Source organism: Cutaneotrichosporon cavernicola, assembly GCF_030864355.1.
Source record: "Cutaneotrichosporon cavernicola HIS019 DNA, chromosome: 2".
NCBI lineage: Eukaryota > Fungi > Basidiomycota > Tremellomycetes > Trichosporonales > Trichosporonaceae > Cutaneotrichosporon > Cutaneotrichosporon cavernicola.
The window spans coordinates 1,677,749-1,696,204 of NC_083394.1; the positions used below are offsets into that span (position 1 = coordinate 1,677,749).

The 18,456-nt window shown below is 57.7% G+C and overlaps 6 protein-coding genes across 6 annotated transcripts; 2 read left to right on the plus strand and 4 right to left on the minus strand.

Annotated features, from left to right (window-relative positions):
- Window positions 1-51: 51 nt before the first annotated feature.
- THI20 (uncharacterized protein) lies at window positions 52-2,117 on the minus strand (the record flags this gene model as incomplete). Its single annotated transcript, XM_060597691.1, has 4 exons — window positions 52-465; window positions 546-822; window positions 892-1,879; window positions 2,072-2,117. The coding sequence occupies 4 exons, from the start codon at window positions 2,115-2,117 to the stop codon at window positions 52-54; spliced, it is 1,725 nt and encodes a 574-aa protein (XP_060454558.1).
- A 196-nt stretch (window positions 2,118-2,313) lies between these two features.
- CcaverHIS019_0206550 (uncharacterized protein) lies at window positions 2,314-3,195 on the plus strand (the record flags this gene model as incomplete). Its single annotated transcript, XM_060597692.1, has 4 exons — window positions 2,314-2,332; window positions 2,618-2,670; window positions 2,753-2,953; window positions 3,037-3,195. The coding sequence occupies 4 exons, from the start codon at window positions 2,314-2,316 to the stop codon at window positions 3,193-3,195; spliced, it is 432 nt and encodes a 143-aa protein (XP_060454559.1).
- Window positions 3,196-3,381: 186 nt separating this feature from the next.
- On the minus strand, window positions 3,382-6,620 carry CcaverHIS019_0206560 (uncharacterized protein; the record flags this gene model as incomplete). The annotated part of the gene is made up of 5 exons (XM_060597693.1): window positions 3,382-3,733; window positions 3,768-5,152; window positions 5,488-5,516; window positions 5,992-6,028; window positions 6,546-6,620. 5 exons carry the CDS (start codon window positions 6,618-6,620, stop codon window positions 3,382-3,384), a joined length of 1,878 nt encoding a protein of 625 aa, XP_060454560.1.
- A 682-nt stretch (window positions 6,621-7,302) lies between these two features.
- CcaverHIS019_0206570 (uncharacterized protein) lies at window positions 7,303-9,376 on the minus strand (the record flags this gene model as incomplete). Its single annotated transcript, XM_060597694.1, has 5 exons — window positions 7,303-7,445; window positions 7,493-8,293; window positions 8,341-8,407; window positions 8,446-8,944; window positions 8,994-9,376. The coding sequence occupies 5 exons, from the start codon at window positions 9,374-9,376 to the stop codon at window positions 7,303-7,305; spliced, it is 1,893 nt and encodes a 630-aa protein (XP_060454561.1).
- A 5,242-nt stretch (window positions 9,377-14,618) lies between these two features.
- Window positions 14,619-16,589, minus strand: rio1 (uncharacterized protein; the record flags this gene model as incomplete). Its single annotated transcript, XM_060597695.1, has 3 exons — window positions 14,619-14,720; window positions 14,753-16,269; window positions 16,310-16,589. The coding sequence occupies 3 exons, from the start codon at window positions 16,587-16,589 to the stop codon at window positions 14,619-14,621; spliced, it is 1,899 nt and encodes a 632-aa protein (XP_060454562.1).
- A 540-nt stretch (window positions 16,590-17,129) lies between these two features.
- CcaverHIS019_0206590 (uncharacterized protein) lies at window positions 17,130-17,837 on the plus strand (the record flags this gene model as incomplete). The annotated part of the gene is made up of 5 exons (XM_060597696.1): window positions 17,130-17,184; window positions 17,267-17,382; window positions 17,417-17,726; window positions 17,759-17,795; window positions 17,828-17,837. The coding sequence occupies 5 exons, from the start codon at window positions 17,130-17,132 to the stop codon at window positions 17,835-17,837; spliced, it is 528 nt and encodes a 175-aa protein (XP_060454563.1).
- Window positions 17,838-18,456: the final 619 nt, after the last annotated feature.

Below are 18,456 nucleotides of genomic sequence, written 5' to 3' on the forward strand. Positions count from 1 at the left end.
TAGTCGATCTTTCGATCTCTCTTTGTGTTCTTTGTTCAAAGAAGACTGCATCTACCAGCTCTGGTCGAGCCCCATCTGCCAAAACGCGCGTTCGAGGCGCGTGCACTCTGCAAAGATCTGACTCAGGCGCTGGACCTTTGCCGCGCTGGGCTGTTCGCGGACCACGCGTTCCTCGAGGGTCGCGATACCACGGCGCACCGCCCCGATAAAGTCGGGGCCGGCGTAGTCGTCCATCCACCGCTTGTAGGGGTTTCCGTCCTCGATTGTCTCGCCGGTCGCCACGCGCGATTTGAGCCACAGCCCAACCTCACCATACCCAATCAGGCAGGAGAGGACGGCGACGAGCATGTCCAGCACGTCGCCGGAATTGGCCATGTCCAGGACGTAGCGGGCGTACGCGGACGACGCGGCCGATTCGGGGAGAGCCTCGAGATCGGCGCGGCTAATGCCGAACGACGCGCAGAACTGGGATCAGCGAATTACAGCAATTGAATTGGATTGAGCGTATGCTGCTGCCGAGACCTCGCCCGCCCGCCCAAACCCACCTCAATGTGCATCTCGCTCTCGCGGGCGACGTGTAGCGCAATCTCGGAGAGCGCTCGGATCGTCGCCATATCCTCAACCCTTGCAGCGCCTGCAGCGTGCGCACGCGCATAGTGCCTGAGGTAGTGGTAGTCCTGTGTGATGTAGTGGACGAACGCCTCGCGGGGGAGTGTACCGTTGCCAAGCGCAATGACGAACGGGTGCTTGACGTATGCGTCCCAGTCTGGGGCGTTGGCGATGAGGTGCGACGTGAACGGGGCGGGGTTGTGGATTGTGGGTCTGTCGTCAGCCGAATTTGTATTGGTTGTGAATGGGCGATGAGAACGGGACAGGAGAGAGTCTACTCACGTAGGGATCACACGCGGCGCCACAGAGTGTCCGTGGTTGAGCGGCCCGTTTCCGCGGCCCATCTTCGGTGCAGTGGCAATCGCCGTTTGGGTGTACGCGATGGCCTTGCGTACGGCATCATGCGAGATACGCTTGCGCCCCTTCATGTCACCATTGGGCTTATCCGCCTTGTCGCCATTGACCTGGCGCGCCTCAGCCTCGAGGGCGTAGCATGACGCAAGCGCCGCCGAGAGGGTACACCCTGTGCCGTGAGTCGACGAGGTATCAACACACGGTCCGACGACGAGTGTCATTCCGTCGTCTTCGACCAGGAGATCGACGACAACGTCCTCGCTCCGTGGTGCGAGGTTGAGAGTGGCGCGGTAATCGTCGATAACGGCAATCGGTCCCGGAGTAAGCCAAACAACCGACACGTCTCCATTCTTTTCGATAAACTCTTCCACCGAAGAACGGGTAACGGGCAAATGTCCACCTTTCAGAAGAAGAGCTGGACCATTAAGCACCGGATACAGCTCCTTTGCAAGGGCGACCACGTCACCGAGATTCTTCGGGTTTGGATTAGACCCCGACCCCAACAACACGCCGGCCTCGGGAATGTTGGGCGTCACAAGGTCCACTAAGGGGAGGAGGTGTGACATAAGAGCATGGCGGGCCGAGTGGGCGAGCAGTTCATGTCCCGACGTGCTGATCATGACTGGGTCCAAGACGAGGAATGGGCGGGTCGCGAGGGCCGAGAGATACGATGCCAAAGCTGAAATGGTTGGGGGACCCGCTAGCATGCCAAACTTGATTGCGGTGGGGACAAGGTCGTCACTGAAGAGCGATTCGAGTTGCTCAGTGACGAATTCGGGGGGCACAACGTGCACGCCCTGTACGCCAAGGGTATTTTGGGCTGTGAGGGCGGTGATTACGCTGCTGCCATAGCAGCCGAGGGCGGAGACAGTCTTCAGGTCGGCCTGGATGCCAGCGCCGCCGCCAGAGTCGGAGCCTGGGGTTAGGTGAGAGTGTGGGGGGGGGGGGGGGGGGGGAGGGAGGACAGGGGGGTTGGTGAGAGGAGGAGGAGGAGGAGGGGCGACTGGGGGGTTGGTGAGAGGAGGAGGGGGGATGAGGGAGAGGGGAGGCTGAGCTCAATGCTGAGCTCAATGCCCATAACCCGGCGGCCTGCGGCTCACCCACGTACCAGCGATAGTGAGCACATGTGGCGGGATAACAGCGTCGAGGTTCATGTTTGCGATTGCAGAGACAGAGAGATGTGAAGCTTGGTTTGACATGGTGCCGAGTCAGTCTAATTTAAGTCGGTGTTTTTGACCGGGGCCCCGGAATGCCACAGTCATCTAGACCGATGGACTGGAACACATTGTGAGTCTAGCGATTCCGCGTTGACACGTTCATCAACACTCCTTTACCCACGAATCGTACAACATGTCAGAGAACAAGGATGGTGAGTCGTGCATGCGGATGTGGATGGATGGATAGAATGGGGATGGGATGGAGCATGGTATGGTGTGGATGCGAGGAGCCATTTGTGTACACGCGGGGACTCTCGACGCTTGCTCCAACGCCATCCAGAGCTACCACGCATCTTGTCCAAAGCTCCGCATCCACAACTATCATGACACTGAGAATGTCCATCATGGGAAGTACGTTGGACCGGACTCAGGTCATTTCGACATTGCCACAGGATCCACTCGAGCGATTAATCCATCCAGGCAAACGCTGACATCAGCCGTCACTGTCGATGAGGCCAAGGTCGTTGACCCGGTCCCGGAGCATGTTGATGTGAGTCGTAGCAATTGGTGGGATGTAATGGTGCTGACGCGTCCCTTTTTGTTCCATCCCCTCTCCTTCCACTTCACAATAGGCCCCCGAGAACGGCACCGCTCTCGATTCCGACGACGACGTGAGCGACGTCGAGGCCGACGACGAGGGGCTTGACGACGGACTGGATGACGACGACGACGAGTTTGAGGACGACGAGTTTGAGGAGGATGAGGATGAAGAGTATGAGGATGATGACGATCCGAATGCTGAGGGCCGCCGGATGCTTGCTGAGCTTGTCGAGGTGAGTTGGATGTTGGATGGGGATTTGTAGCAGCGACAGTGTGCCCTACCGCCATCCGGATCGCTAGGCGTCGCTTACGCCAGGACGGGGACGTCGAGACCGACGACGAGGATGACGCGTTCGATGGCAACGTCGTGGCCGGCAAGAAGCGAAAGGTCGGTGAGGCGGATGGTGACCTCGTCGGCGACGCCCACCCGCCGCCCAAGAAGCGCGTCGAGACTGAGGACGATGCCGAGGAGTAGTTTTGTAGCTATTGGATGTATCTGAGCTGTCGATACTGCTTGAGGGAGGTAAGCTTTCCTCGCTGCGACGCCGTTAGTAGCCACCATCTCATCAACAACGACACTGCATTACAACGTCCATACTCGGTATACGTGTAGATGTTTGGGGATAAAGCTCGGGGTGGCTCGGACACGCTCGGACACGCACTACTCCTCGACGACGACCTTGACGTTGACCTTCGGCTCGTCGTGGAGTTCCTCGCTGTGGTGCTCGTCGTGGTGCCGATCGATGTGCTTCTCATGGTGCATGCCATGGTGCTTATCGTGGTGCTTGGGCTCGTCGTTGTCGTCGTCGTCGTCGGCAGCGTCCAGGACGTCGTCCTCCTGCTTCGACGGGGCCGTCTTCTCGATGTTGGCTGATGCCAGCGAGACGCGCGGCGAGCGGCGCAAGTCCTCGGGGTTGGTGTGGTGGAGCGGGCGGCGCAGGCGACGGCGCGCGACCATGACCGGCACAGACGACTTCTGCACGAGGTAGTGCGACGTCGAGCCGAGGAGGATACTGCTGTTAGCTACACGGATGAACAATAGCTCACCCCTTGATCTGGCCCAGGCCGCGCGAGCCGACAATCACCAGCGTCGGCTCGAGGAAGTCGATAACGTCGAGCAGCATGTAGCGCGCGTTCTGGGCGTGCATAGCCTGGCACGTCACGGTAACGTTGAGGCGCGTGCGCTCAAGCAGACCCGTCACCTGGCGCACGAGGAGGAGCGCGGTCGTCTGACGCTCCTTTTGCAACTTCATCTTGTTTTGCTGGTCCTTGTTGCTCCAGTTTTTCGGATCGACTTTGTCCTCGTTCTCATTGACCGAGATGAGGAAGACCTCGTCACCGTCGCGCGCGACCGTGCCGATAGCCCACTCAACCGCGTACCGGCTCTCCTCGGACAGGTCGCTCAGGACGACGTAACGCCGCATGCGCTTGCCGCTATCCTCAAGCGCTGCGTCCGGGTCGCCCTGCGTCAGTTGAATTGTACACCTGTCACGCGCAAACGTCGGGCGCGAAGTGACGAGGTCGAGACCAGAGCGCTCCGATTTGCGGACCTTGTCACCAGGCTTGGCGAACAGCGGCTCAGGTGGCACAACGACGTTGGGCCCTTCTCCAAGCAAGTCCTGCTCGACATCCTCACCAAAGACGTCAAAGTTGTCCTGCTTGGTTTCATGATTGATGGAATCGTCGCGTGACGGGTCGGCGTAGAACGCGTTGGCAGTAGTGTTCTTCTCCGTCTCCTCGTCGAAGAACGTCTCAGGGTCCCACAAGTCATCGTCGTCGTAGTCGAGCGGCTCGTCGACCTCGTCGCTCGCGTGGTGTTCGTCGTCAGCGTGGTGATCGTCGTCGTCCTCGTCCTCGTCGTGCAGCACCACGGTCTTCTCAACGGGCTTCTCGGCAATCTGGACGCCAGACTCGCCATCGGCCTCCTCGCCACCACTCGACTCGGGCGAGTCATATGCAGACGAGCGCGGGCGGTAGCGTCCTCGCCCGCGGTCACTAACTAGTCCCTCGACGTCCGAGTCCGCAGCGAGCGAGTCCTTGCGGAGCGCTACAATGTCAGGACTAGGCGAGCGCTCGCGACGCTCTTCACGCGCTTTGCGCGCACGGAAGAAGGGACTGGGGGAGCGTGACCTCGGTTCGCTCTTCGACAGTCGGCTGCCGATCGGTTTGGACGGCACCAAGAGCGACTTGTTTGGCTTGACGGGAGCCGTGGATGAGGACTCGACGGGAACCGGGGGAGGCATCACCTGTTGCGGGTTCGCGACGGCCGCAGCGCGAAGTGCCAGTGCTGCGAGAGCGCCAGCTGTCGGCTTGGATGTGGCTGCGAGAGCGCCAGCTGTCGGCTTGGATGTGGGAGTCGAGGTACCAGATGACTGAGCCGCGCCGGACGACGTGCGTCCGCGTCCGAGGGCTGCGCGGATCAAGTCATCCGACTGTTGTTCAAGGGTGCGTGGGTTAGGAGCAGGAGGGGAAGGTTTGGGTGCAGAGGCAGGCGAGGCGGGGTTGATTGTGGAAGAATTGAGCGTCAGTATGGGGATCTGGGGTGATGATGAGGACGAAGCATTCCAGTCGACAGCTTCAGTATCAGTTGCAGGGTACGGTGTGAGATCGACAGACATGCGCCTGCGGAATCGTTGCCACAGACTGGACGGGTCGACTTGTGGGAGTGGAGCTGGATCGCTATCCAGCGTTGCGCTTGTCTTCTCCTTGCCCAGTGAATCTTGGCTTACCTGGGGTTAGCGGGAGCAATGGAAAGTGAGTGACATACCTCATCCTTGCCGGCCTTTCCAGAGAACACTTTGAGCCGGCCAAAGTAGTCGGAGATGGCAGGAGGTAAGGATGAGGTGCGGTGCAGTGGGGCCATTGCCGTGAGGTTATGCGAGGACACGGAGTAAGGTGACACGATCGTGAGTCAACGCGTGAAGGGTAAGTCACGAGCAGATCGTGAAGATGCGATTGAGGAGCGAGGAGGATGAGCGAGTTTTGCGGGTCGTAGATGACAACGAGAGGTGTCAGCACGAGAACCAAGGCGCCAAGTGGATGGGGAAGATGCGGTAGGGCAGCAGAGTAAAGAGAAGCGGAGGAAGATGAGAATCTGTCACGGCAAGGTTGTTGCACGCCACGACGGTTTCGAGTCATCACCGCGGCCTGACCAGCGGACGAGGCCGAGGGTCCGTCCTGTCGACGTCTGGCTCGATCGCTCAAAGAGGCAGGTGACCGTCATCCAGATCCTGATCAGAGTCTAACACTGGTGATGGACGTGGACACTTACCGTAGTCGGCAGCCTGCTCGACATTGTTGTTTGTCCGCTGCGAGTCAGATGAGGACGATCGGAAGCGGGGGAAGTGCATGCTGGTCGGGGGGGTTAGAGGAGGGGGGGGGAAAGGGGAGGGGAGTGGAGGTCTGTGTGGAGGAAGGGTGTGTTGAATGAAAGAGGGAGTGGAGTGGAGAGCTTGGAGAGGGATGACGGAGAGAGGGGATGTGTTTTTGTGTTGGTTACGACTAACGAGCGAGCGTACAGTAATGTACTCTTTTGCTCAGTTGACTGATCACGGACCAAAGGACGGAAGGACGAGAGAGACAAAAGCACAGTCCTCCAGTCCGCCGGGCCGCCGGGCAACACTAGACCGAACTCGCCGATGATTTCGTTAGACTGGTCGCCTCCTGTAGCTCCTGCAGCTCCTGTAGCTCCTCTCGCCCCTCAATGCCCATCTCCAATCCCCAAATCCCCAGATCCCAAGTCACCAGGTTGCGAGCACGGATCGGCGGGGCGAGGAGCGAGGAGCGAGGAGCGAGAAGAGGGAGAGAGTGGCGAGCATAACGCACCGAAAGGGCAAAGCGAGCGGAACGATCCGAGATGCCGAGGTCGCGCAGTTTCTGCAACAGATCGGGGGTTGACATGGCGTCGTTGTGAGAAATGAGTGTTTCAGTCTTGTGTGGCGCTGATGTTGATGTGGATGTTGATGTGGATGTGGATGGATGGATGTTGAGTTTGTGGATGATTGGTGGGATAGGGCGCTGTTGCGGTTCAAGTCAAGTGTAACTGTAACCTGTACTAGGGGTAGGGATGAAGGCAAGGAAGGGTAGGTGGGCGGCGGGGAGGGGGAGACGAGATGGGCCGGCGGGTGGTGACGTTGGAATTAGCCCCTCTGTATGCACAGGTACTCTGACCGACTCTCTGACCATATGGTCCCTTATTACATACCATATTGCCTTGTTACCAAGTGCTTTGCGGAGAGGCCACCAAATCTCTCCGATCACCCTACCGTACTTGCGTCATATTCATGTTGCTCCTAATTGCTCCATTGCTTGTTTGGCCCATTTGCCCAATTGGTCTGCTCACAAATCAACCCCACGAGTACCTTTACACAGCCATCAAGGAAATTTCCACAGACAATGCATACAAGTTCGTCCGGTTTGCGTGTGTAGAATGATGCGTACGATGCGCGGCTGTACTGCTTGTATAAACAAGAAAAAATGCGTATGTATCGAGAGACCTCTCTTCCTCTTTTGACCGCTCTCTCCACCTCCAGGTCCGTCACTGCCTCTGCCAGCTACCTCTTCTGCCTCCTCCTCCATCAACTCAAGTGGCCACAGAATCAGCAGCTTTCTCCCCGCTGTCCGTTACCTCGGTCGCTTCGTGTGCCGCGTCCGGGGCATCTTCGCTGGCAGGGTTCGCCTCCGTGTCCAACTTTTCCCATTCGTTGATCAGAAGCTGTCCAACATCTATCACGTCAGCACTCGCAAGAAATGACAACTAGAGGATAACTCACTCGGCTCAACTTCAGTACCGTCACGAGACACCTTCACCTCGCGGTCACCGTTCCACGGATTCCGTAGGTGGCGTGTGCGGAAGAAGCTAAGTGGCGCCACCTTGACCCACTCCAACTTGAACGGCGCAGCGAGGCCATCGGCACCGCCTTCATCAGGCTTGGCAGGGTCCGCGGTCTCCTTACGGACGATTGGGGCCATCGTCGACTCCCGCCGGATCACGGGACCACCGCCGACCGGGATCTGAAGCGACGAGGACTGCTCAATGCGGCCGAGTCTCGAGAGGCGACTCGACTCGCGCCTGCCGCGGAGAAGGTTGGGGTCAAGGGTGTTGGCACTAGCTCGCCGAAGTGCTTCCTCAAACATCTCCGGTGACTCGGAACGGAACATGCCTTCGTCGTCTTCGGGTTGGGCGGACACCTCTAGGTGGCTAAACGGCAAAAGGAGCTCGTCCTCCTCCTCGATCGGGCCAGGCGACGACGCACGCTGACCCGGATGGAGGAACGCGGTCGACTTGCGGCGGTAGTAGGGGTCCGTGGCAGAACGTGCCACAGGCGACCTAGGAGATTCGCCCTCTTCACGGATGATGGGAGCCGGCGTAGACAGTTGCGGCCTGGCTCCTCGTTGCTCTTCGTGTGCAGGGCTGAGGGGCGCGAGCGAACTGATGGAGCCGAATGATGGGCGCATGGCAGCAGTGCGAATGTGGAGACTGGGTGCTGTCATCTTGGCGTAACCAAAGAACTCGCCAGAACGATTCGCCCCAAAGATGAGGTACACGTCCTGAGAGGTGCGGAACGCCTGATCTGTCACGCGTCAATTGATGCCACCCCAGCTCATAGATTGTACGTACCGAGGATGGGCTGGTTATGCCGCTGCGTCTTCCACTGGCGGGTCTTGACCGCATCTTCCAAATCGGTCTAGCGGTTAGCATGTTGACACAGAATAAACCACTTACAATCGACAAGCTCTTCAGGATGAAATATCGCTTGGGGAAGTGGTGGACCAGGAAACTCGAGTTGGTGCTCGCAAAGCTCGCAGAGCTCCTATGGTTCGACGACGAAGACTGGCTGTTCGGGTTGTCCGGAAGTTGCAAGTTCTGCGATTTGGGAGACTGCTTCATATCGAGTTGCTTATGCTGCTCGACCCAAGCACGGTGCATCCCTACACCACGCTGCGCGCCAACACCCGCTCGCAGATCGTCGTCCTTGTGGCGGACGCGACAAACCATGCGAGGGCATCGAGGGTCCCAAGGACGGAGCGAGAGGCCGTGGAAGAAAGGGACTGCGCGGTCGAGATCGGCCTGTGAGGAGAAGTTGACAAAGGCGCATGACGACCGCGAGATCAAGAATATGGACGAAGGACCACGCCAAGGCTCAGACGGGTTGATCATCGCGGATGGAGGGGTCGTCGTGTTGAAGAAGCGCCACAACTCCTCGTGCGAGGCGTTGCTGGGACTGACATATCAGCACACAGTTTGCGTTCGGGTTACCACGCCCTACTCACACATTACCGACCCACATTACCCACTCGCTCCTGCGAGCGGGAGGCTGGGGGTGATATTCCTTGCGCTCACGTTCGCGTTCATTTTGGTGGAGCTGGTTAGAGCCTGGTGACATGAGACCTTCCTCGCCTGGTACGCTCAAAGGTGCAAGGTGGTCTCTACCCTGTGAAGCACTGACAGCGGCGGCCGCTGCTGCGGTCGCTGTCGGGGTTGGGGCTGGAACGCCTGCACCCCATGCGCCAGCTTGTGGGGAGACGTAGGTTGGGCGGGCTGGGAGAGGCCGAACCTGACCTTGAGGAGACCACGCCTCAGTGGCTGGAGTCATGTTCTCCATCCGCTCCGTCGACGCTGTATATGGCGTGTAGAACTGGTAATGCGACGACATGACGGATGAGGGGGACCAAGCTGGGCCAGGGCCCGGAGCAGCATGGGGAAGAAAGATGGATCGACTGTGACCCATCTCATCCGTCATCCCAGTAGCACCAGCGTGCTGAGGCTGCATACCCGCGTATGAGCCAAAGAACGCGGTTTGGGGCAGTATTGGTGGCCCTGTCCAAGCGCCTTGAGGTACCGGCGGCGTGGTGGCGGCGTGATGAAACTGAGGAGGGACTGGCGGCTGTGACTGGTAAGCGGCGCCAGGTGACGTGCGAGAAGGAATGCCGGGATAAGCGTGTGTAGGATCCACGGCGTAATCGGCTGCAGCAGCAGCTATTGATGGGTCATAGTAGATCTGTGGTGCGTAGACTGGACGAAGCGTTCGGTACGCTTGATCAGCGTATCTGAGTTGCTGCTCTTGTTGCGGAATCGAAGCGCCTGTGGGCATGGGAGGTTGGTGAGCCCCAAGGAAGTGGGCCGAGTCTGAAGGCATCGGGTAGACGTGGGTCTGAGGGTGGGGCCCAGCGTGAGGGGGAGCCTGTGGACGGAGGCCATGTCGAGGTGGGACATGGCCGGGATGATGAGGATGGGGTGGGGGATGGTGGTGATGATGGTGGTGGGGGGGACCTGGAAGGTGGTGTGGAGATGATACGGTATCCGAGGTGTCTAAGGGGTCCATGGCTATCGCCTGTGCCACCCGTTTGGTGTAATGTGGATGATGCGATGGGCGCTTTGACTTGATGGTGGATGATTGTGAGGAAGGATCATAATGTTGCAAAGTCACATTGGACTTGGAGGTGACCGGGGCATGGGGTGAGGTGGCAGCAGCTGCAAGGTTTAGTCGTCAAGCCACGTTCCGGGGCGCCTTTCGCCTGCCCTGGTCGCCAGCGGCCCAATCACTCGCTCAGTGAATGATTGCTTGCTTGGGCCCACGGCGCTGGGTCATGCCAGTTGCCAAAACTCACCATTTGTTAGACTTGCTTGGTCACCAGCATCTGGTGACACAATGCTTATCTCGAGCTCGGTTGTTGCAGGATAAGCAGGTTGTCCAGGCTTGCTCTCGTCACTGGAAGCGGGGGAATCGTCCGTGGCCGTGGAACCCTTACTGCTCACGACGTTGGAGTCGGATGCGCGACGGGGTTGCTGGGAGGTGTCCCAAGTCATACTTGCACCATCAGGCGGCGACGACATGGTTTTTTGGACCTCTATCGTGACCTAAGTGTTGAGCTATCAAACCGAGGAATGGACAAAAGGTTCAAGGCCCTCGTGACGAGGAATAATGGGCGGGGAATACGGCACTAGGAACCGCTCTGTTGACCTGAGCCGCTTTTCCAAGCCCGAGCCGAGCGTACCGATTCGATCGCAACGCGAGGAAGCAAAAGGCAGGGACAGGGAAGGTCAATCGAGTTGAACAGGCAGTGGGATGAAGAACAAGTGGGAATGCTCAAGTGCGAGTGGGGGAAGTGAGTGGATTGTAGCAGACCTTGTATGTGGTGGAGGCACTTGAAGGGGGGGGGGGGGGGTGTTGTTTTTGTTGTTGATTGTTGAGTGATTGGCGATGGAGCGGGGATGTGGGAGTGAGAGTTTGAGGTTGAGCTTGTGAATTGATGGCGTAGACGATTGTGGGGTATGCCTGAGATAGCGCGAGATAGAAGAACGCCGTCTGTTGTCTATTGCTTGCTAACTTGAAAAGGTTGAGTCTGGCGGGTTTGGCTTGTATCTTTGAATCTAAAGGGTATAAGGGTTGTGGCTTGAGCCAAATGGGAGTTGACAAACAACGTCGAGGGTGGAGGGTGGAGGGTGGAGGAAGGTGGTTTAAAGTAAAGGTGTGTGCTCGAGCGTTCAGAGACCCTGGCTGGGGTCGTGGTGGGTCCTTGGCAGTTTGATAGATCTAGATTGGCGAGTGTGGATTGATGGCAAGAGAGGTAGGTAGTAGATTGGAGATTGGATGGATCTAGAGATCCAGAGGTCCAGAGATCCAGAATGAAATCCAGTGATCCTCAAACCAAGGCTAGGATTATCGAGTACCTTGGCGACCAAGAGTGGCGTGTGTACAAAGTACAAAGTACAAGTGTACAAGGTAGTCAAACTTGAAACAGTTTTCAACTTTGGGTTTGATGGGTAAAGTAAGGCGGGGACAATGGTAGAGAGGGATGAAATGACGATGGCTTGGCTAACAAGTAGGGTGATAGTATAGATTGCGCAGTAGGGACAGGTGTGACGGATGATGAAACTTTCCAAGAATCGAACCCGTCAAAGGTAACTGTTACAAGCCCTTCAAAGTGTTACCATAGTTGAAGCAATCATATCCTCGGACCTCTAGGTACAAATGTACCTAGGTAAACTGTAGACTGTTGCAACACTGTCATCTTTTGTCAGTCAGTAGATGTAGTGTACATGGGCCAAAAAGGGGGAAAGAGTGCCAAGGTTTGTAAAGCAAAGCGGAACTAGAATCCTGAATAACGATATTGTCCCAGGGTTGATTTAGGGCGATGTATCCAGCAAGTTGAAGCCCAACTACAACCCAATCCAAACAATAAAAAAGCCATTTGTGGTTATCGGAAGACTTTACCACAACTTGCAACCACTACAAAACGAAACCCTCTCCAGGGGTGGTAAAGATTGGTCCCAGGGCAACCAGTAGGAACCAGGGAATCCCTCAGTGCTTGTTTTGAACCGTTAACTCCTCCGGATGTAGACTAAGAATCGAATGCAATCCAACCATTTTGCCCGCTACATCTGCTCTGACTGTACTCTCACTCTCGTTGCAATCGAGAAACGACACACCTACACGACCCGACCAAAGTAACCCTACCGGATCACATTTGAAACCTCGGCCCAGAGCTACCAATGCAAAGCATGAATGACAAAGTGGGGCGCACGCAACAAGCCGAGTAACAACCTCGGTCGAGGTTGACAGTTGCCCTGCATGTATTCCATCAGTTCCCATCGCATCGTCTCGGAGCTTTTTTCAATAATAATCTCGCCTAGATTCTGGTACAGATGTCTGTGCACTTGTTGCGCCACACCAGCCACATCCCCATTCCCATCCCCATCCTCATCCCCGACTGGAACTCGGCCATGTACGTACACTAACCCTGGTATGCCCATGCCCGCTTATGTCCAATGGACCCAGGTCGGAGGCAAGGCAGGAGGCCCCAGGAATCCTTGCTCGAGTCAGGTAGGTAATCCACAGCCGCGACATTTGGAACCCCCCTCCACTGACGTCTCATCCCAACCCCTTCACAGGCCTCGACCTGGAACCACAACTTGTCATTGTCCACAGCGTCGTCTTGCTGGAGTCGTAGTTTGTCCTGGCTTGGACCTCCGCGGCATGCGTGTTTCGTCTTTTCTGCTCCCTGTTCTCATGCCCCTTTCTCTCTTGCGGGGTTCACAGGGAAACAGGCGACTAGCCGCCTTTGCCGCTCTCATCTGGTCTCCATGTTGCCAGCCGGCGGCAATGACGTACATACTCCGGCGAAGGCCCAACCCAACTAACCCAGCAGTCAGCTGTTCGACATTCACGTCACTCCGACCTCGAGCACAATGGGAACAGCAAAACAAAGCCATTATGCAGCTCTACGTGATTCCTCACAAAAGCCTCACTAGCCTCACGAGATCTCCACAAACTGCCGGCATACCCACATTGCTCCGGCACAGAGCCCCCGCTACGTATCTGTAGCGAACACATTGTCTCATGTCATAAAGAACAGGAACGAGGCCATATGGACATCCATCAGTATTCGATCACTTGTGCCTCCTGGAACATGCCCGCGAGGTCGCCGGTGCCTGCAACTGGTAGGGTAGGTTTGGTTTGGTTTGTCCCGATCACAATCCCGCCCTCACTTCGCGGTGATAAATCTATTAACGATAGAACAAGTTGGATGCTCGGACTTCGGGATCTGGCGCCACCGGCTCCGCGGAAAGCCTTTTGTCACGCTACGTTTACTATGAGTATAGTGTGGCGTGCGCCAGGCGGCATTTAGTCATCAAGTCATTCAGGAAAGTCAGTGTGCTGAATGGTTTCAGAACGCCCCTCATCTCATCCATCTTGAAGAGTCGTCGCCGCCATATACAGTACCCAGAATCAGTGGCCGCTCATTCCGAAATTACCATGACACCATAATTACCATAATGAACACCCACGCCTGCCCGGAACCGTAACCCCTGTTCCACACCATACGGAATCCGATCTGGGTCCCGATCCCCAGCAACCTGAACAAAGAAAAAAGAGTCCGCGGGGGGTTGCGGGTCGTGGGTCAAGCGTGACGACATGCCGCGGCCCGACGCACCCGAAACCGGCTGGCGGCGTACTCTCCCCCATCTTCCACCGGCTGTGCCGGCTTTCCCGTGCTTTTACCGGAGTGGCATCCGTCAACACCCCGGAACGCTGGCAGTTCAGAGTTCAGAGATGTGGTCGACGTTGACGGAGGATGGCGGGTTTGTATTACGACAGAACGCTCGACTCACTTTCCATCTCCAGATTCAGCCACATTGGGAGCTCGCAGTCAATGAATGGACGAACGGCGGTATTGTTTTGACGAGTTGACTGACGCGGTCGTTGACGGGTTGTATTGCTGTCTATGCATCAACGCCGACGGGGCCACTGCGACAGCTAAGCCAGCACTGTCATGGCAAGCTACCTATCTCCCACTGGGTCTGATTTGGCGCAAACTCCATGAGCCTCTAAATCAGCGCGGATGGCGCAGTGCCAGGCGGAGGAGAAGTTCGCACAACTTTGTGGATCTGGACCAACGACTTGAAAGACCAGGCTCGGTGTCGGATTCGGCATCTGTCGGCCTCTCGTCTTGGTCAAGAGTCGGTCTGAGGGCTGGTCGGCATGTCGATCCCCATCAGAACGTGTTCGACTCACCCTCGCACCTGCACCGTCGCCCCCGTCAGCGTGATTCACAGTGCGCCGCAACCACAGTATTCAAGGTGTCGTAGCCGCTGCTCGGTCCTCAGTGATACTGGACGCGTTAAGGGACCGATGCTGCAATGTCAACATGGGATGGGTCAAGCTGGGCTGGCGGCCGGAAGTACGGCTTGTTTCGGATATGGGCGTTGTGATCATTCAAAAATCGATACGTCCATCGGTGCAAACAGTGCAGGCTAGTGCAGGCAAGTTCACAGGAGGTCTCACCGAAACCTAACATCGTTCAGCATGGATGTTGGTCCGCGTCGAGGTCAGCCAGAGGTGAGTCAGTCACGTCAGTGAACGAACACAGTGACGAACGCGAGCACACGGTGCATCATCGCGAGCTGGTCTTCTTGACCAGCCGGGCCTTCTCCCCCTTGGGCATCTTGTGTTTGCGTTTCTCGCGGTTCTCCTCCTTGAGTGCCTTTTTGCGTTCCTGCCGTCAGCTCGATTCGTTCTCTTGCTCACCTTCTTAGACTCCTTGTCCTCATGTCGGAACCCGCGCGACTTTTTCTCAAACTCGGCGGCATCGACCTCGGCTTCCTCCTCCGGTTCCCAGTCGGCCCAACGGACACTCTTGCTAGGTCTCCGCTCGGCTGTTCCTTCGGGTGCGGTCGGCTCTTCTGCGTCCGGCGAGGCCTCGACCTCTTGCGAGGCGTCAGCCTCTTCTTCCTTGATGGGCGCAGGAGTCTCTCCCTCGTTCGAGGCCATCTCGCCCTCGCTCGCCGCCTTGCCCTCATTGATGTCGAGCTTGGTGATGCCGGCGTAGATGAGCGTGTCGCCCTTGCCCGCCTTGAGGATATCAATGTCGCGCTCGGGGTCATACACTTCGCCAAGCGAGCGCGGAATGTATGACGAGAAGAAGACGGCGTCGTCAACCTCGGCCTTGGCCTTTGCGTCATCCGTCTCCTCCTCTGCCTCCTCCTCCTCCGGCTCGCGGTCCAGCCATTCGCGCAGAACGTCTAGCAGCCGGTCCTCGCCAGCATCACCCGCCTGGTCGTCCCGACTAAGCCCCACGTTCTCGTCCACGATAAAGCTCCACGCGCGCCGCAAACCAAGTGTCTTGACTGCACCGCCTGAGCGTTTTGTGAAAAAGTCCTCGACGTTGCGGATGTCGCTGCGCAGAAAGTCGAATGCGTTCGGGTGGTCATGCTCGACACTCTGCGACACGTCGATGATGTACAGATGCGAGTCGTGATAGAGGATATTGTACTCGCTCAAGTCGGCGTGCACGAGTTGGCAGTCGTGGTACATGCGGCGCATAGCCACGAGGACCTCGCCATATAGCCGCGCAAGTTTCGAGTTGGAGATATCCGCGTCCTTCAACCGTGGCGAGGCGACACCTTCACGGCCCAAGAACTCCATCACCAAGACGTTGTCGCGCTGCTCAATGACTATTGGGGCACGCACACCACCAGCCACCAGACGGCGAAGGTTACGCAGCTCCTTCTCAGCCCACAGAGACACCATCTTGCGCGCATTCCGCGCGCTCGAGTACCCGCCTGCAAAGCGGTGCTCGCCGACAATGTATTTTTGCCGTGAGCGGAAATTGAGGATCGCCGTGCGGTAGATCTTGACTGCAATGGCAGGCGGGTACGGGTACGGCTCAGACGGTGTATCGGACCCCGGGAAAGCAAGGTACACGTTGGCCTCCTTGCCGGTGCTGACGCACCCCTCGATAACCCCAAAATATCCCCGGTTCACGAGGCGGAGGAGCGTGTTGCGTGTCCGGTCGTCGAGAACCTGCTCGTGCGTCGCGCGATCCGCCTTGTCCTTCTGGTTCTGCCGCTCCGCCGCGCTCTTCGGGTTGTGGCCCACGCCCCCTAACAACGCCGGGTTCACGAGCTTCTTGCCCAGGCTTCCCGCCTTGGCTGGCGCGGCCTTGATCGCTCCCGGTGCGTGAGAGTTGCGCGCTGGGAGAGGCTGCGTCCCGCCTCCAGCCGCCGTGTAGGCTTGCCGCACGCGGTTGTACTGCTTTGTAAAGTCTAGCGTCAGCACGTCCAACTCTCAACCCCAGAGACATACCGCCATCGGCGAGCTCCCAGTCCTCGTTCTCGACATCCCAGTTATCGTCATCATATTCCTCGTCATCTTCAAGCCCGGATTCGTCCTCTGGCCATCCGCCGTGGCTCCGCTCGTCCGCACTGTCGAGGCTCTCCTCAACGCTCGAGCCCTCGCTCTTGTTGTCGCACGGCTCCGCTGCGTCGTCGATGTATCCCTTGCCATCCGGTCTTTGTTGTGGCACCTCCATCTGGCTGTTGACCGCTTCCGGCACAGATTGTTCTGGTGGGTGTGCTTGGCTCATATCTGATGCTGGTGTTGATAGTTGAACGAGTGGAATGGGTGGCAACTCGCAATCTCAACTTTTGTGATCACGTGATCGTGTAATCTAGAAGCGTGGCACCCACGTGAAGTGACATCGTCATTCCTCGTCTATTCCTGTGCTGAGGTGATGCTTGGGCGCTTGGTGCGATGATTCACCCATGATCATGAGACTTGGCTTGACGGCTCTGTTCCGTCCGGCCATCCGAGTGGCCATCCGAGTAATGAGCGTTTCACGCAAGTGCCCAAACAAATGCAGTTACCGCGACATCATGACGTAGATTTGCTCCACGGCCTCACTCATTGGTCAGGCTGCGTCTCCCGCCCCGGTCCCCCCCCCCCCAGCTGAGGACCATCAAGGGCCTCGATCAGCCCCACCAACACGCTTCATCTATGCCGGGACTGCACGCACGCGCTTTGGAGGGAGGCTAAGGAAGGAGATCATTTGAGGCCCCTTTGTGGTGCCCTCCTCTTTCTGGTATAAAGCCTTGCCACTCACGCACCACCCCACACACGTCGCACAATGTCGCCCCTCCCAGAGTTTGCTTTTGCTGTCAACCGCAACCCGGCGCTGGCCGGTACGTAGAGGGCTTGCTGTGAGAGGGTGATAACCCCCTTTCCGGTGACGCGCCGCGCCACATGCTCCCATGCTGACGGCAGTTGGCCTGCCGATCGTCCTCGGCATCGTGGGCAACTATGCCAGCTCCGAGATCCGCTCCAAGCGCACCGGCCAAGCGGCCAAGGCGACATGCCCGCCTCACCCGGCCTTCTCCTACGTGAGTATGCGCCGCCGGGATCGGCTGACGCCAGATCTGGATGGCGGCTTCCGGCCTGACCGGCTACGCCGCACACCTGACCGTACGGTCGTTTGACGCTGCCGTGACACCCCAGTCCGTCGACGCCGCGTCAGACGCCCTCGTTCTTTACTACGCGCAGCTCGGCCTCCAGCTCCTCTGGGAGCCGCTCTTCATCGGCGCCAACCAGAAGCAGGCTGCTCTCGCCAACTCTCTCGCGCTCCTCGGCACGGCCGTCACCATGGCTATTAAGATGAACGACCTCGCCACCACACCCATCAGCACTAACTGGTTCACTGTTCCGTACTGCGCGTGGATTGCCTACAGTAAGCACTAAAAAAGGAGGGGCTAACGACAGCGACGTACCTCAACGGTCGTGTCGTTCTGGCTCAGGAGTGAGTGACTTGCCTACCACGCTGACTGTTAGGAAGCACTAAGTGTCGCTGGCCGTGTACTTGTACGAGACTAAGCAGACAGATCATTGTGGTAGCAAATGTCAAGAAGCAGTTCAGATGTCGAGCAAGCAGAGAGGACCGAGGTCAAGGTCACATTCACCAGCATGACAAGACATGATTGTGGGGCCGAAGAGTCAATTGCGACTTGCCTGTGCGGGGACGGGGTGTGGAGATGGAGACGGCTGAACTGGCGTGGTGACGGTTGTAGGTGCGAGTGCCATGAGTAATGTCCTGGTCAGTGCAGAGAGAACGCAATGTACGAGCTCGAGCCCACGCCAAGCATCCAGCCTCAAGCGCGGTTTACCTGTACGGGCCCTCTGATGAGTCCCGAGGTGACGCACGGTCCAACCATAGCAGCGACCAAGCAGGGCCCTTGGACACTGTATGATACCTTGGTAGGTGTTGCTGTTAGATCTCCAGCTCCCCAGTGAGCGGGAAAGAGTAAAATGAGGGTTATTAGAAGAAAGGGTGCTGTTCGGTGGCTTGAAGCTCACACCCCCTCGACTACACACCTTCCCTCAAAGCCCTAAGACGCGTATCCCACATGTGGATACGACGCGTCGACTCTCAATCCGATAGGCTTAGGGAACTAGTTACCACT